Raw genomic sequence first — 17741 nt, 5'->3', positions numbered from 1 at the left:
GATTGGAAGAAGAAAGAATGATCTCCATAAGGGAGATTAATCATTAGTCATTACATGGGGTGCTGGGGTTTGAAGATTAGTGGGAGTGGTTTCCCATTTTCACACCAGGCAAATGGTTGGGCTGTACCTCAAGTTAGGCCACAGTGGCTTACTTCCCACTCCTAGCCCTTTCCTATCCCATCGTCACCATAAGACCTAACTGCATTGGTGGGATGTAAAGAAAATTATAAAAATTCACAGTCTAAACAGGGGAAGGCCCCAGAAAATGTGAAATTTAACCCTCATGAAAGGGCAGTTTTAAGGTTAAAAAAAAATAGTCTAGTTTTCTCAAAGAATGATACCAAATTGATTTTAGAGAAAAGCAGATTGTCTCAAATTGGTATTTATTATTAGTATAATTATAAAAGAAAAACTGGAAGTCTTACGTCTTTAGTTCAAAATTTAAAATCTTTGCAGATTTTCCAATTCTCATTCATAAAGAGAGTATTGCTAAGAACAGTCGATCATCTGATGAAAATGTTTGCCACAGTTTCGGAGTTCAATAATTTTATTTTTTGTTTCTTTATTATGGACATGCATGATTGTATTGTCATCAAGTTTTTCATGTATTATGGTACTGTGCAGGTAAGTTTTAAATCTTCTGAAGGCAGAGAAAACACGTTCTGATATACATGAAAAAAATCAGTTACCCTTTATGAAATTTTGGATGAATCAGATCTAATTAATAATGTGGCCGGATTTGGGACAGCAGTGGGTTAATGATGGAAGTCTCTTCATTTAAGGTTCTGAAAAATTGTCTGTATTGTTTTGGAACTAAAAGCAAAAATCTGTTTTGGAAATATTTTTAATTGTTTGTATTGTGTTGGAACTAAAAGGGAAAATTCTGTTTTGGAAATATTTTGTATAATGTTGCTGTGAGTTTTAAAATTAATATGTATCTAACTTATGTAACAGAGTGTACTGACACGTGCCGTTTTTAGAAAAACATTTCCTGTTGCGCAAAAGACTTTTCTGGATCATCAAGAGTGAAGAGACCTTTGATTGGTCAAAATAAGCTTAATTATTATTGGTGAATGTGAAAGTCGAGAGTAAATTCCGTATCGTGATTGGTTACTTTGGTGCTTACACCATTTCCTGTTTCTCGATTTCATCGGCTCCTTCCGTGGGAGTGAGGTAGCCTCCACACTTTTGATACTTGACCATCCTTGGGAGCGGTCGTGCTCCTGCATCGATCCTGTCATGGGATAACTGTCTCGGGGTAAGCACTATTTCTTCTTGTTTTTCAAACATTAACTTCATTAAATGTAATTATTCCTTTTATTGTGCAGGAGTTTATCCTTGGGATTCACATTCACTATGATTGTTGTAATGACTTAGCTTTTTAGCTAAGCACACGTCATTTTGTTTTTGGAGGCAATTTCCTTTTTCTTTTTTTTAAACTTGTAACTAACATGTAATTTAACTTTCTCTCGGGTTGCCTCCCGTAGTTCAGTTTCTCTTAATACACGCATCTAAAATCAATGTTCTTTACTGGAAGCGTTTTAGGAACTAATACTAGTTTTTGGTGCCTCTGTGTTAAGATTTTATTTCTTTCTTTTTTGTAATTTGTGTGTAATGGGGATTAGCCCTCATTTAAATCAGCATACATCATTGTATCTTTTGATTGTAACTTGACATTTTTTCCTTGTATGTAGCGCATATCTGCAAGCGCAGTTAGAATTTTAATCTTGTAAATGAGTTTTAGTTCTTTTGTTGATGATTTTTTGGTACATCTTTCTATTAATTTATTTTCTTTATTTCAATAAAATGTGAAGGGCAATTACCATCTTTTAATTCTTTCCCCACAACGAATATGTTCCATTATCTCGTAGGGGTCATGCCGTTTCCTACTTCCATTTTATACTTGTCATGTTTCCCAACCTGTTGTTTATGTTTTATGCTATTTTGAGTCTGTTCTAATGTTTTTACTGTGTTTTTAAATTCTTAAAATTTATCATAAACCTTTTATTATTTTATTATTTTATTATTTTATTATTATTATTATTATTATTATTATTATTATTATTATTATTATTATTATTGTGTAACACATGGAGTAGTTACAAATAATATAAAATATCCATATAACTCACTTGTAATTAAGAATTAAGGAAAGAAAAGTTCCATAGTGGGCTCCTCAGCTCCCTCCTCCCCTGTTGGCAAAGTAGGGACAAAAATACCTTGATACTGTTAGGGTTAAGAAGTATGATGAAAACTTCACCCCTTTTTCTTTCTTTTTCCTTCTGTTATTATTTTTTAAATATTTCTTCTCCCAGTTTGTGGGGATTGCTGGGCATCCCCAAATTTTTGTTATGGGTGCTTGAGCAATTTAGCACTCCAGAGTCAGCACCCTTGGTCATTACAATCCGATTTTGATATTATGAGGCATAGTTTGGGAGTTTACTGGCAATACCCCTGATTTGAGAATTTAGAGAATGACAAACGTTTTACAATAACATTGTCACTTCATCTCACATATATGAAAATGACAGAACAAAGTTTTCAACTTACCTACTTCACTGGCATCATGGTCACCAAGTGTTACATCACATCGAACCACCTTGCAGCATGAATCGGTTGGATCTGTGAGAGTCACACACCGATCTGAGGAGTTGTTAGGCATTGCTGGACACCTGCAAGAGAATGTGTATTAATATTACTTGTTACAAATAACATATATTTTTATTTAATAAGTTTCACTCAATTAGTAACACTTTGATTTTGTATCAGTCAAAACCTTATTATCAGCAGTTTGATGCACAAAATTGCCATTAATGACCAGATCCTCACTAAAAGGAAAGTTGACTGATTACATATGTCACAGGGACCAATGATCCCTTTAACATGTAGTGAAGTCAAACTTGCAAGCTTCTTTAGAAACCATAGCCACAGAATTCTGATTGGCATCTGGAAGCGATGCCAGTACTTGTATCATTTATGTAATTGCCTACAATATTTTAAGCACCTAAAATGTATAAACAATAACATTTCACTGACTTGTTGTTGCTGTTGTTAGTTGAGGTGTGCTTTGTCTTTTCTGCTGCCAGTCATCTCCATTAGATGGCATTACCCCTCAATGAGGATACAACACTAGATAGTTGTATAAAGCCTTAGAGACTTCTGTGTTTGGATTAATTTGCACGCTACTGTATAATCACTCATTTGAGAAGTTTTGAAAAATGATTAATAATAACGTTGTTTGTTTTACGTCTCATTAACTACTTTGATGGTTTTCGGAGATGTTGAGGTGTTGAAATTTTGTCTCATAGGAGTTCTTTAATGTGTCACTAAACCTACCGACACAAGGCTGTTGTATTTGAGCACCTTTGCATACCACTGGACCAAGCTGGGATCAAACGTGTCAAGTTGAGTTCGGAAGACCAGTGCTCTATCATATGAGATACTCAGCTCAGAAAAAAATTCTTCTTGCTGAATAAAACTCAACTGAATTCATTTAAATCTTCTTTCCATTCACTTAGTACTTGCTTGTTAATGTTTTCTGAGCTATACTTTTTGGCAGTGCCGCTTTGTTAAGATATGGTATTAGGAATGAGTAGGTAATGGATTTGTACCTTACCCCACAAACTTACAATAGATTTCAAGTTTGATATTCATCCCCTGTAAATGAATAGGTCTAATACTGGAATATTTTGGTATCTCAGAACTGGTTTTAGAGGATTACAATTGCTTGCTAACTCAGTTAAAAACTGTACACCTTTGTATTAAAACATACTGTGCACTGCACTGCTTCAACGAGACTACTCGCAGAGAGATACATTGCCAGAATGCTAGGGGTTGCACAGAATATGACTTAGTATCCGTGGAAACATTTCCACAGAACTGAAAGTGTTGTCAAGTGCCCCAGTACGGAAGAACAACTCCAGTGCAGGATCATTTTATGTGTCTACAAGTTTTCCGATTCTGCCAAGTTACAGTTTGAGCACTACAGGTGGACCTACAGCAGGCTTTTGCAGTTTGAGTTAGTGACCAAACAATCAAACAGGTTTTGATAGGTTAATGTGAGATACCAAAAACCTGTCAAGTAGATGCACTGGACAGACAACATTGTGACAGAAGACTACAGTCTGTTAGAGGTCCTCTACACTGGAATCCTGTGCTGTTCTCAGACAAATCGCACTTTGTGTTACATCATTCGAATGGTCGTTTGCAAATCTAGAGAAGACATTAGGAGAAATTTCACCTGACAGCTGTACAATTTCACCATTGCTTATGGAGGTGGATCTGTTACGGCGTGGCCAGGACTAAGTCTCGACTTGAAAACACTGATTCAATGATTTTCAAAGGATCCTAAACTGTTCGACAGTACATTGACGAGATCTTAGTGCCACATATGATTTCTCACATGAGACATCTTGCAGATGACTTGAATCCAAGCAGACAAGTCTGGGACCAACTGGAGCATCGAATATGAATGAAAAATCCACCATCCCAAACACTAAAAGCACTTAAAGATGCCCTTTTGGAAGAATTGGGACACAGCTATGTTAACCGAACAAGCAGTGCCTTGTCAGAAGCATGAGAAGACATTGTAAAGCTGTTATCCATCTGAGGGGTGGCAGTACACCTTATTAAGACACTTAATTATTATGTAGCAATTTTGGTGTATGGTCAGCGACCACTTTGCTTATGACAAGTTGTGCAATGATGACTTGTACACTACAGAATGTCCAAAGAATACTTTTCAGTTGTTAAGTTTTGTAAAGAAGGAAGTATGTTTTCATTGCAAGTCTGTTTTAATTTCAATACGTATGCATATCATGGAGGTAGGAAATTGAAAGGAGACCAAATTTATTTTTTGAGAAGTGTATTCAATGGCATATCAGGTGTTTGATAGATTAAGGAGCTGCTTGTTTATTTATACCATTTGACTATGTTGACAGAGAAAGTAAAGGAGTATATATGAAAAATATACTAAGTAGTAATAGAAATCTGTCTATTTATTCCTATAATTTTGATAAATATATCTTAGTACATCTTACCTTGGTTTACAGGCCAGCTTTCCAGCTTCCTCACAGGTACACACAGCCTCACAGCCATCATTAAACACATCTCCTCGTTGGTATGTTTCATTCTTAAAGGTGCACTCCTCTAATGGTTCAGGAGCTGGAACAGCATATTCTATATTTAATTTTTTATATTTTTGTTCTGGAACAGCCCATCATCTACAGTAAATTTAAGTATAGGGGAAATCTCTCCTCTATGGCAAATAGCAAGGTGGTAATTTGAGAGGGGATCAGGAAAATAACAAAGCTAAGATGCCCTTTCACTACAGTTTTTGTGCTACATTACAACTGTATGCTGCTAAGATATCAATTGCAGATCCAGATCTGTATCTGATGATGCTAGAGCAACTGTTACTTCTTAATAACACTCATAACAAATGCAATTTAAACTTAAGTGTGAATACTAGGTGTGTACGATACCGTTTTGTACCAACATCCGTGGGCAAATTGTTGATGAGTGCGCCTTGTGTAACCGGACCTATGCTGTGCTGGGAGAGAAACAGTGTTAACAGCAATGACTCGAAGTGACCTCCATTGGCATGCATGAAAGTTCACAACACTTGCTAGAGGCAGCACAACACAATGAGTATTCTCCTCCAACTTAGATAAATTCTGAACGTCAGAGGTAAACTATCGTAAGTAACATTCCACTAACTTTACAGGAAAACAGAATGAAGCTGCAAGGCACATATTTTGCTACCTTTAAGGCAGATTGAATCAACAGTCCTGACCATGGTACACTATCGCAAGAACCAGTACGATAAGGAGGGCGGCGGGCAGCGTAAGGTTTGAACTGTTGTACGATCACTTATCATTGTTTTTCGCTGGGTTCTCCTTGCATATACGATAGTATCACATAGCTTATTTTCATTCCTGTGAAACACACAATAGTGTACCCATAAGAAGAGATCAAAATAAGTCAGCTCAAAATTGTCGTTTTTGAATTTACGATAGTTTACCTTTGACGTCCAGAACTGTAATAAAGTAAATTCATATTCTCATCCCCGATGAGGCAACAAATAGCACTAACAGTTACACTATGAAGATGGACATAAACTGTAATTCACTACCACTAGTAATATACTGGATCACACTTCTTGGCTTACTACCCTCCTGATCATCATCCCAGTCACCTCCCTAAGTTTTGCCCTAGAGGAGAAACACTCCCTTTATCATAATTTAATAACATAGGATAAATCCCTTCAAAAGAGCTGAAATAAACTGCATTGCCAAATGGTTCAGGAAGATCAATAAATCCTACTTTATTAGGCCCCTTATGAATTTCAATATACCCTAAAACCTTCTGCTCCAGTAATGTTAAAAACTGCTAATCTTAGCTTCCATTGTGTCAAATATTTATAATGCATTTCCAATAAAGAAGAAGGGATTATTTAGAAGTTTTATTCACTAACATTTATTTAAGTGATTTTTATAATGACTTCTTTAAGAGTTGGCAGTCTTGTATATGTTAACAGAGTGCCTCTAACAAACATATAACTAGCAGAGCAAGGGGGCCATAGTTGTAGTAAGCTTCTATTTATTATTATTTGGGTATTTGTTTCATTATGATAGAGGGTATATACATTCAATAATTAACTATGAATAAACTAAACAGAAAGAGAACTTAATTTGACTTTGATTTTCAGAAACAGGATCTAACAGCACTTTATCAGTATTGCCTGCAGTAACAGTTACAACCAGGTGAAAGTCGTCTACTAATGCAACGAATGACATTAGTTTGACTAATAAACTCATGAAGGACTATGAGGAATTTAATGTGTTGAATAATGCTTGGGTGCCATCAAATACTTTCAATTTTTCTTCCAAAAAACAATGTGGATTACAAATGTCACCGGTTGGTGGGACGGAGAACTGAAACTACAGTGTGTTTGGAAATGTAAATTTTAATTTTTTTATTTGTCTGAAGGATTTAATTTTTTTGCAACTCTGGACTCTACTGGAATTTTATGTAACCGCAAGAAATATTGAACTGTATGAACATTTCAACATGCAAAGGTGTTTTGAAGTGATTTTTTTTAAAATGTAGTTTTTATGTAATCTGATGTAAAATTTGAAAGGTGATTTATTTTGGAGCATCCTGTACCTGTACCACACGTGTGGTTTCCTATGATGAAATTTTGGTGTTGTAATCGTAATGTTCCAGAACTTGTGCAATTGCTAACGATGTTAAAATTACCATATATGGTCACAAGATTTCCTATTGGCAAAATGGTCCAGGAATCTAGGGTAAGTTTGATCTTATTGGTTGATTGTAATCGGGCCATTTCCGGCCTTGTGGCCGGCTTCGAAAAATGATGCGTGAGCTCGGCGTCAATTTCCATCCGACCGCCCAAGCGAGCGTTCGCGCTCGAGGGCTACTACCCTCGGGAACTCCTGCCTTTCCGAAGTAAGTATTATTTCAGTGTTTTTGCAATGTTATTCTCTATGTTTTCTGGTTTCGTTTCATTTAGTCTAATCCTTTTGTGTTTCATTATTTCTTCGCTTAATGTCATCTTAAAAGTTTATTTGATGAGTCCGAGTTTACCCTAGGTTCCAATTGCCGTACTTTCAATTCTTTCATCCATTAAATACTTTCGCTTTAAACTATACCTTTAATGTAGCATCACCTTCATTGTTAAATCAACTTTTATGTTAAGTTACTTAAGTATGTCTTGTTTCCGTGTCGTGGAACTGTATTTTGTAAAACTTTCTTGTCATTTTTAATATAGTTGAGCCAGAGGGTGTTTCTTGTAAGTCTTTTCTCCCCCATAACGTCATACGTTCCATGTACCTCGATAAGGGCTTCCCGCAGCTTCCACATCCTGTCTTAGTTGTCATTTTTAGGCCTGTAAGTGTTCCCTGTATTTGGTTTACATGAATTCTCCGCCACTGCGTCATATTTCTACCTCCTTATTCATATTATTAAGTATTATCTTATTTACTACAATTATTATTATATCATTATTATTTCTATATTATTATTTACTACTGGTATTACCTTATTATTATTATTATTATTATTATTATTATTATTATTATTATTATTATTATGTTATTTACTATTTCTATTATTATTTTTATTTATGTACGCTCGAAATAGCGGTTACAACAAAGTAGAATGTTTATGCATTGTTGGTTAGGGAGGTTCAGGTGGCTGAGTTATTAAAAACTTGAAGACTATGTATATTGTAAAATTTGTGTGTATTTTGATCCTGGTGAAGTAGAAATGCTGTATTCCCAGAAACAGGTAGTTTGGTCAAAATAGGCTTCACTGGATGAGAAAAAGCTCTGGAGTAATTTGAACAACATGAAATTACTAACTGGTTTGACAGAAGGCAGTTTGGGTTAAGGAAAGGTTATTCCAGTGTGTTCAACTTGTAGGATTCCAGCAAGATATAGCAGATATTTTAGATTCAGGAGGTCAAATGCACTGTATTACTATTGACCTAGCCAAGGGTTGTGATAGGGGCTATTTGGAATAGACAAGAGATTGATTGATGGTTGGCTAAACTCCTATAAAACAGATATCAAAAAATTGAGAGTAGGTGAAGCATTACTGATCCTGCAATGATAAGGTGGAAGGTCCTACAAAGGCAATATTATTGGACCTTTATGTTTCCCTATATATATATATATATATATATATATATATATATATATGCGATATGAGTAAAGAACTGGAATCACAAATGAGGCTTTTTGTGGATGATGAAGTATATCATAATTCATTTAATAAGTTATGGTGTTTTAAGCAACTGCAAAATGACCTCGACAATGTTGTGAGATGGACAGTAGATACCAGTAATATGATGTTAAATGGGGTGAAAAGTTAAGTTGTAGGTTCAATTTCAGGAAGAGGAAATGTCCTCTCAGTTTTAATTACTGTGTTGATAGATGAAAGTACCTCATACAGATCACTGTAAGTAACTAGGCGTTAATATAAGTGTAATCACATGAAAGTTGTTGTAAATAAAGGTTGTAATAAATACATCTTCATATGGATACCAGAGAATCAGTGAACTCATTAGAGTACTTGTCTTGATAATTTAGTAAATCGTATACTGGAGAATTTCTGAAACATGAAGGAATTTTAGTCATTCAGATGTCTTTTTCTTTCATCAAAAACTGCTGCAGAAGGTGATGTGGTGGAGTTAATTCAAGTAGCAGACTTCTACAAAGAGAATGTTGTAACCTTAAATTCTGAAGTATTGGATTAAAGAGGATATATATTTTTTTCTTTACCTGTCTCTGCTAGGCTAGTGCATAGATATTCTCTACCTTGTGTCAGATCAAGACTTACTGTACCTCAGGAATACACTACCAAAGAAGATTAAACGGACTGGCAAATCTCAACATCATCAGGGATTTTCAAGTAGATGCAGAAGACAAAATTTTATTTCTTCAAGAAAAGTTTCCAAGAATATATTTTACTTTAAAATTTTGCATGTGAGAGTGACTTCCTGTAAGGCTTAATCAATGAATTATAGATTAATCACAAAATGAGATTTAGTTTTGGTCAATATTTTTTAAATTTAGTGGATTCATATTTTGTCTGTAAGTTGGTGTCATTTATTTCATGAAGGAAACTTTCATAATACATAACGTATGATATTATTCCTACCAAAAATAATCATACGAAAGTACATACACATATTGCTCTGAGCTGAAGTAGTTTTACATGTAGATATGGTAGTTCTTTAAGTCTCTCCCAAAAAAGAAATTCTGAGTGTGCCTCTGTGCTGTGTATTTTAGCTACTATTATAGGAGAAGGTATAATCTTTTATACCACTTGTACCTTGTAGCTGTGTAAAATTACTTACTGAAAAGGAATAAGTATAAGAATAATAACTGCCAACCATTTTTTTTGAACAATTGAGAGATCAGGGACTTCAGACTCCTGATATTTCACTGAAAAGCTATGATCATCTTTTACAGGAGTTTGAAGAATTAGGTGCTTGAAGCTCATGACATTTTGATGAAAACTATGTTCAAGACTTTCAAGGGTTTGAAACTCCTGACATTTCATTGTTGAAAGTATTTGAATGATGTTGCATTGGGGTCATGGATGAAAGGTTTGATGTGCCATGTGATAGGTAGGCCTGTGGTCGAAATAAAACATCTAGTCAGTATGGGTTTGAATTTTTACTATTAATATTTATTTCCTTAATTCTTATTTCTAAACAAATTTACATATCTTGAAGACGAAGTCAGTGTATGTCGAATGGGTACCTATATGATATGAGAAGTAATACACATATCATTAGAGACAGAGGTCAATATTATGGGCAGAATTTATATATTATCAAGAAGAGTAGTGGGAGCTTCAATGGGCGCACTGGAGCCACATCGTCGCCTCCAGGGTGATCAGTGTTCACATCCATGAGTTACAAATAATTTTCCATCAATAGGGCAGTAGAGAATTCAGGCGGCAGTGCGCCGGACTCTTACCGCTGGTTCTGTGTTTCAAATCCCGGTCACTCCATGTCAGATTTGTGCTGGACAAAGCGGAGGCGAGACAGGTTTCTCTCCGGTTTTTCCTATGGTATTTCATTCCAGCAACACTCTCAGATATCATTTCATTTCATCTGACATTCATTAATCATTGCCCCAGAGGAGTGCGACAGCTTCGGTAGCCAGCACAATTCCCATCCTCGCCGCTAGATGGGGGTTTCGTTCTTTTCATTCCTGACCTTGTGGAATGACTGGAAACAGGCTGTGGAGGTTCTCGGCTGAGCTCCACTAACGCGCAACTCGCCTTACACCGGTCGGCTGCCGCAAATTTAGAGACGCTCCCGATAAGCCCTTTGACGCTCCATGTTGGAGATTTTGGACAATTTGGAATTCTGATAAACCGACCTATTCTTGATAGTTTTGAAGCCATTCATTGTCTATATGTCGCAACATTTTACGAAGGAAATAATTTGTTCGCATTTCTTCATTTTTATTTTTCTTTATTTGAATCTTCTTCACTGCACACTTGTCTCGCCGAGAAGAGTCAAATTACACCTCACACGATGTGCTACCGCTCTGGAGTCCAGAACTACATTCGGGGCGATTTTAGTAGTACCTCAAGATGGCGGCGCAGTTACATTGCCTGATGACATCATTCTGAGGTTGGACTCTTGTTGCTGGGTATGCTGGTCCTTCCTCATCCTCACTGAACACTGTTGTCGCATGCGTCTTCTAGAAACTATTTTCTTTTTAAAACTGTCATGTTTTCGTAATGCTTGCGGGCCCTAGTACGGTTCAGAAACTATAGACGTACGGTACGATATTATACATCAAAACTATGTTTGTCGTTTTTTCAAGTGTTTGAAGAGTTTGAGGTTTGAATCTCTCGAAGTCCTACTGAAAAATGATGTTAAACATTTTAAAGAGTTTGAAACTCCCAACATTCCAATGAAAAATATGTTCAAAATCTTTGAGAATTTAAAGCTCCTGATATTCTACTGAAAACTACATTTGGTATCTTCAAGGATCAACTGTTTCCAATTTCAGTTTCAATTATAGGCTATACCAGATGACCTTTCAAAATATCAAACAGATTTTCCATTGAAATGCCAGGAGCTTCAGACACTACAGGAACATGACCTACCGTACAAGTTCAGAAATCCTACTATGTTGGCCATGAAAATCAAAACAATTTAAGCCTCACTCGTCATAAACTTGTTCTTATTGAATTGTGGAAAATGTCCTAAGTAAATCAGAAAATATATCTTTAGCTTATGCAGGTATTTCTGAAGTCTCTGGAGTCATTCTGCCTAAATTATGGATTGAGGTTTGTATTTTAGGCTAGATGTCCTTCCTAACATCAAGCAGGTTTTCAAGTGTAAATTCTAAGCTCAGATCCACGGGGATTCGAACCTTGATCATACGGGTAAAAAACCACCCAGCGAACGACTGCACTAACCACGCTCCCAATTCAGGATTTTGAAATAAAACCCACTACTTGGTGAACGGACATTAATACTAACCAGATTTACTTCAATATAAACTTCCATTTTCATAAGAAAGAGTTCATGAAATTCGCTATTAAAATATTCGCATTTGAATTACGGTAGTTTAACTAATTTTGGGTTGTTCGGAAAGTTACACGTAGGAGTGTCCTTGTCTTAAGTTGTCTTTCCAGCGATGTAAAGATTATATCGCTAAAGAACTTCTCTGGCTTGAAGGGGAAGAAGTCATATAAGTTATATGGACAAAATTTTCCTGAACTAATATTTTATTCAAAGTATCCAGAACTAATGAAGGACAGACGTAGCATTATGCATTAATTAAATGTGATTAATGTGTTTAACAAATCCAACCCGGAGTAACTCGTGTTTAGGCAAATACGTAGTACTCATTAAGTTCTGAGGACAGACCTGCGCAACTCTCAAAACCTCGCTGTACGTGGACGTATCTTCGTAGCAGCACCTCCAGTGTCTTTTGATCGGCCGGGTGGCTTCTTCACATCTATAATAACAGCTCCCGCCGACCTGAATCAGCATAACGGCCGACTCCTAGTTGGATGTCAGCCTCCCTATTACGCTCAACAATGACGACCACCACCACTACCACCACAACGACTTCCGCCCTCACCTTTTTCTCCCACCCTCTGACGACTATCACGTTTTCCCATCCTACACCACTTATGTCCTAATCTTTCTCTGTGCCACAAACTTTTCCTCAGATCAGTGTACTACCTCCTCGCTTTCTGCGCCGCAGTTCACCACCTGTTTCTTCGTCTGCACAGCCACCATCTACGACACCGTCAACTCCAGCCGCATCAGCATTGGCCGCCCGTCAACCAGCGTCACCGCCATCAACATCAGATACCAACACAGTCTTCAGTTGCGTCGTTCGCGGCGTCGACCCACTCATCTCCGTAATAGAAGTCCAACGCCATCTACGCCTTCACGCCATACCAGTCCGGAGGGCGTTTCGGATCTTCAACTCCACGGGCCCAACATACTTAGTGCGCCTACAGCTACCCACCGCAACAGCCGTCGACCATCTCATCGCCACCGGTGCCCCCATCTACGGTTGTCTCCATAACGTCGAACCCTCTCGTTCCCCTCCACAATCAAGACATCCCCTCACCACACCACGTCGCCGCACCCGGCTTGACCATCCTCCTTTTCAACCACCCCACAACGTCCGTCCACCATCTCCCCCATTTAATATTTCCTTCCCATCGCCGCCAACCCTCGAACATCTCCGACAACTCACAACTATACTGTATCAAATCGCCTCCACACTTTACCACTTCACCTTTCCCCGCAACTTCCCTTTAAGCACTCCCGTATAAACGTCCATTTCTTCCCATCTTCATAACCAAGAGAACCCATCTTCTCTTCCTAATAAATATTCACATCGCTTTACCCACCCTCTTCATTCAGCCACATCGCACTGCTCTCTTCGCATCTCCCGGCCCGAGCGAGAGCGTCACTCTCTAAGGGGCCCGCCCCACCCCCTTCAGGGTGGGGAATGAAAACGTGATAACGTAACGTAAGTTCTGAGACTTGACTCCTGGAGAATAGGCATCCACACGGCTCTATATGTTGCACACGATGCCGCAATACACGGCATACACCTACACAGAACCACATCCACTCTCAAGATAGTCGCCGTTGGCCGTTAGGCACGTTTGCCAACGTTGGTATAGCTGCTGGAAGCACCGATGAAAGGAAACACCATGTTTCGTCTCCGGTTATTATCCGGTTGAGAAACGTCGGATCATCGTCAGCACTACTGATGAGGTCACCACAAATCGTTATACGATCATCATGTTGGTCTTGCGACAGGATTCGTGGCACACTGTGATGGGTAACACGAGACATGTTGAGGTCGTCCGTCAGAATTTTGTGGCAAGTACCATGGCTGGCCCCTATTGCTGCTGCGAGATCGTCTACCGATTGGGAGCGGTTAGCACGTACCAACGTTGCAACTTCTTGGATCTTGCGTTCTGTTCGAACTGTTTGTGGTCGATCAGTTCGCACATAATTTCCCATACTGTCCCGTCCTTGCACAAAACGTCGGTGCCACCTAAACACAACACTGCGACTCAATGCGTCCTCGTATCACGGCACCATATATGCGCTATAGTGCACCACGGCGCCATCATGTGGTCAGTCTCAGAACTTAATGACTGTACTACGTACGTGCTGTGGAAGAATTTAACATTCTTTCTGGTTGCTAGTCTTGGCCTCTTCTTTTAAATCCTATTGTGTAGTTTATCCAACTGGCTGCAATACTCATCGGAATTTCTTTTCAGTTTTGACCCAGTTAATTTGTAACTGTTAGGTTCTCCAGTCTGCCAAAACTAACTTATGAATAAATAAAAAACTTGGCTATGCAGTAAGGAGGAAATCCCGGCCGGTAAGATCTTTCAAAGGAGGCTAATGTCATGCAGTTCCTAATTCTCAACGGGAGAGAATTCCGCAGCCTGGCACCTGACACTTGGAATGAGCGATTATACACGATTTATGGGCAGGCCTATATTAAGAGAGGAGTTGGATCGAGTGTAATGCTGATGAGTGGAGGAGAGTAGCTAAGGTCTGAGGTAAGTTACTGCGAGGTTGCTTCATTTAAAAGTTTGAAAATGAGTGTAGAAATGCGTAAATACAACCTGTGACAACAAAGTTCAGTGAATGAAGTCAGAACTGTCGATCCGGCAACACTGGCGACACACAACGCTACACCTGCGTAGCAGCAGGTTTTGACTACCTGCTCTCAACGTTGTTCAGTTGAGCACCGTGTGTGTGTGTGTGCCGTGTAAGACCTATTTGACACAGTGCGTGTTTAGTGCGTTGGTTCCGAACTGCGAACCGGAACATGAACGACCAAAAGATCAATGTACAGTTTTGTTTCAAGCTTGGCAAGACACCGAAAGAAACCATGCGATGCTGGTACGTGTTTATGAAGATCAACCACTGTGCTCGAAGTGTGTGTACGACTGGTTCACCCGTTTCCGAGGAGGCCGGGAAAGTGTTTCTGACAACCCCCGTAGCGAAAGACCGGCGACCGCCGTCAGTGGCGAAAACATTGAGAAGGGGAGGACATTAATCACGAACGACTGGCGGTTAACTGTGCGCATGATAGCTGATGAACTGCAGATTAACCGTGAATCCGTGCGACAAACCGTTACCCGGAAGTTAGGGAAGAGGTAAACGTGTTCTCATCTTGTGCCACATCACTCGACTGACGATCAGAAGCAGGCACGTTTAGAAGCTTCACAGGATTTTTTCGAAATGGCGGGCGCGACACCAAATTTCTTGAACTGTATTGTCACTGAGGATGAAGCCTTGTGTCTCAGGTACGACCCTGAAACGAAACGGCAAAGCATGGAATGGCGTTCTCCGAGATCCCCTGGTCGCAAAAAGGTCAGAGCCGAAAAGTCACGCGTCAAACTCGCTTTGAAAGGAAAGAGATTTGACGATATTCCTGACATCCAACGAAGCGTGACGAGGCTTTTGAACACCATCCCAAAGGAAGCCTTCTTGCAAAGTTTCCGGGACATGCATCGCCGATCTCAGCAGTGCATAGTTACAGGAGGGGACTATTTCGAAGGACAGTAAGGTCACTGTCGTGCATTGTTCAGCTATGTTAATAGTACAGGACTATTCAGCGAACTTTATTGTCACATGCTGTACACCGTCTGCTTAATCTTTAACCAGCCGAGAGTCTCATAATAATGGTTAGGTGACATGAGTGATATACTATAATGTAAAAAATAAAACCGATGCAAGCGTTCATTGCTTTCTGCAGTTCATGTGTTTGTTCCTCGTTTCCGTCAACTAACACAACATCGCAACAGTTGAGTACGGGTAACACACAATGGGCAACACGTAAGTCTGAATTAATCTTATTTTCATAGTGTGTGTGGAAGACACGACTGGTAAATTCTAAGAGGGTGAAGCGAAGCATATACTTTCCTACAAGTATCAGTTATTTGTTTATTCCAGTCTACGGTTTCATGTAAAATGACCTCAAGGCTTGTCACAGACTTATATACTTTTATTACCACTCCCTTGATTATGAGTAGGCGCGAAGGTCTTTCTTTTAGTATAGTTATTGTCTGTCCTATAATTATTGTCTGTGTCTTAACTGGATTATCTTATAACTGAGGCGAAAGAAAAGAGATGGCTTCAGATATTACATAAAACCAAAACTGGATTACCGGTATTTAAGAGAAAAGATTCACTGTCATGGGAGTCGATTTCATTTGCTGAATTGCGGTATCAATATCCTGAATTTTTAAGTGGCTATAGATTTGTAGGTCACCTGCAGAGAAGTTGTGGGTATATAAATTATTAACCATACCATTAACATAATGAATAAATAACAGAGGTCCAAGTACATAATCCTGCTGGACGTCTGTGATTTCACTCTTCCACTCCGGTATTTTATCGTCTAATACTACACGCTGAAGTCTGTGAGGTAAGAGGAGAACGGTCGCATTGTAGTGGAATTAAGATCAACTCCTTGCAACTTAGCTAATGAGATGTCAATATTAACAGTGTTAAATGCGCTGCTGAAGTCTAGGGGAGTTGGAAGTGTCAATTTCCTGTCGTCAATGGCTTTTATGATATCATCCGCAATTCTAACTAGGCCTGTCGCAGTGCTGTGTTCTTTCCTAAAACCTGACTGAAGGTGATAAAAAAGTGAATACTTTTCCAAATATTATACCAGTTGTCGATGTGTTAGATTTTTCAGGGCTTTAGGGAGAGCTGAAAGTATGAACACAGGGTGAAAATCTTATATGGCTTTTGCAGGAGACTTCTTTGGAATGGGAATGATAAGATCATCTTTCCATGTAGCTGGAAAGTGACCAGTGGTGAGACAGGCGTTAAATACACTTGTTATTATGGGCAAAATTATATGAATGATTTTGGTGATGTAGGAGACAGGAATGTCATCAGCTCTCACAGCTCGAGACTTAACCGGGAGTATCTGCTTCGTCACTTCGTACGCTGTAACTGTTCGGAATTTGAATGTTGGGCGGTCCGGTGGTTGTCGCCTTTGTATGCAACTGATGGCATTTTGCACTGATTGTTGTTCTCTTTTTAAGACTTCCCTAGCTAAGTACTGATGCAACTGTTGTTAAATCACATGCGTTGCTACCACACAAACACATAAAACGATGAAGCCATCGTCCTTGTAACTAATTAACAAGTTCTATCTGGCTAAGGGACCGATTACGTTGATATTTGGCCCCCTTAAAACAACAATTATAAGCATCATCATTACCTTTATCTGGACAAGCGTGAAGTATTTGTGGAAAGATGAGGAGGAGGGGAAAGAGGAAGATGGATATGCTAAAGGTTGACTGGACTGATAGTAATAAAAAAGAGTTTACTTAGGTGCCTTTTTCTTATGAGAGCTAAGACTGAACCTAATGCTGTGGATAACTAATATTACATTAAAAATCTGACATTCTGTCTGTCTACTCCGTTATAAAGTTCACGAGATCTCATACCCTTAAAATGAAGTATACTGCTTTTCCAGGGTTTCATTCTCCTTCAACTGTAATCTTTTGCAATTCCTTCATCATGTCTCCCCTTTGTGTTTCAAAAATAGAATAACGCATCGGCTGGTCAGTTTGATAATGTCATTTCCGTGCTTGGTGCTAAGACACATTCAACTATCGAGCGGCCCAGTTGCATATGTTTACGGGAGTTCACGACAAAACACACT

At 38.7% G+C, this 17741-nt stretch overlaps 1 protein-coding gene across 2 annotated transcripts in view; it reads right to left on the bottom strand.

The window, feature by feature from the left end:
* sas (stranded at second) overlaps nt 1-17741 on the bottom strand; it is a 404352-nt gene that overhangs the window by 69414 nt on the left and 317197 nt on the right. For both annotated transcript variants that reach the window (XM_067136827.2, XM_067136826.2), the window contains exons 3-4: nt 5040-5163; nt 2551-2672 (exon numbers count right to left, since the gene is read on the bottom strand). In XM_067136827.2, coding sequence (XP_066992928.1) covers nt 2551-2672; nt 5040-5163 — 246 coding nt within the window. The remainder of the gene's footprint in view (nt 1-2550; nt 2673-5039; nt 5164-17741) is intronic.

The sequence above is a fragment of the Anabrus simplex genome, chromosome 1 (assembly GCF_040414725.1).
Source record: "Anabrus simplex isolate iqAnaSimp1 chromosome 1, ASM4041472v1, whole genome shotgun sequence".
NCBI lineage: Eukaryota > Metazoa > Arthropoda > Insecta > Orthoptera > Tettigoniidae > Anabrus > Anabrus simplex.
Note: the sequence above shows the minus strand (reverse complement) of the source record. Positions and strands in the feature narration are given on the sequence as shown.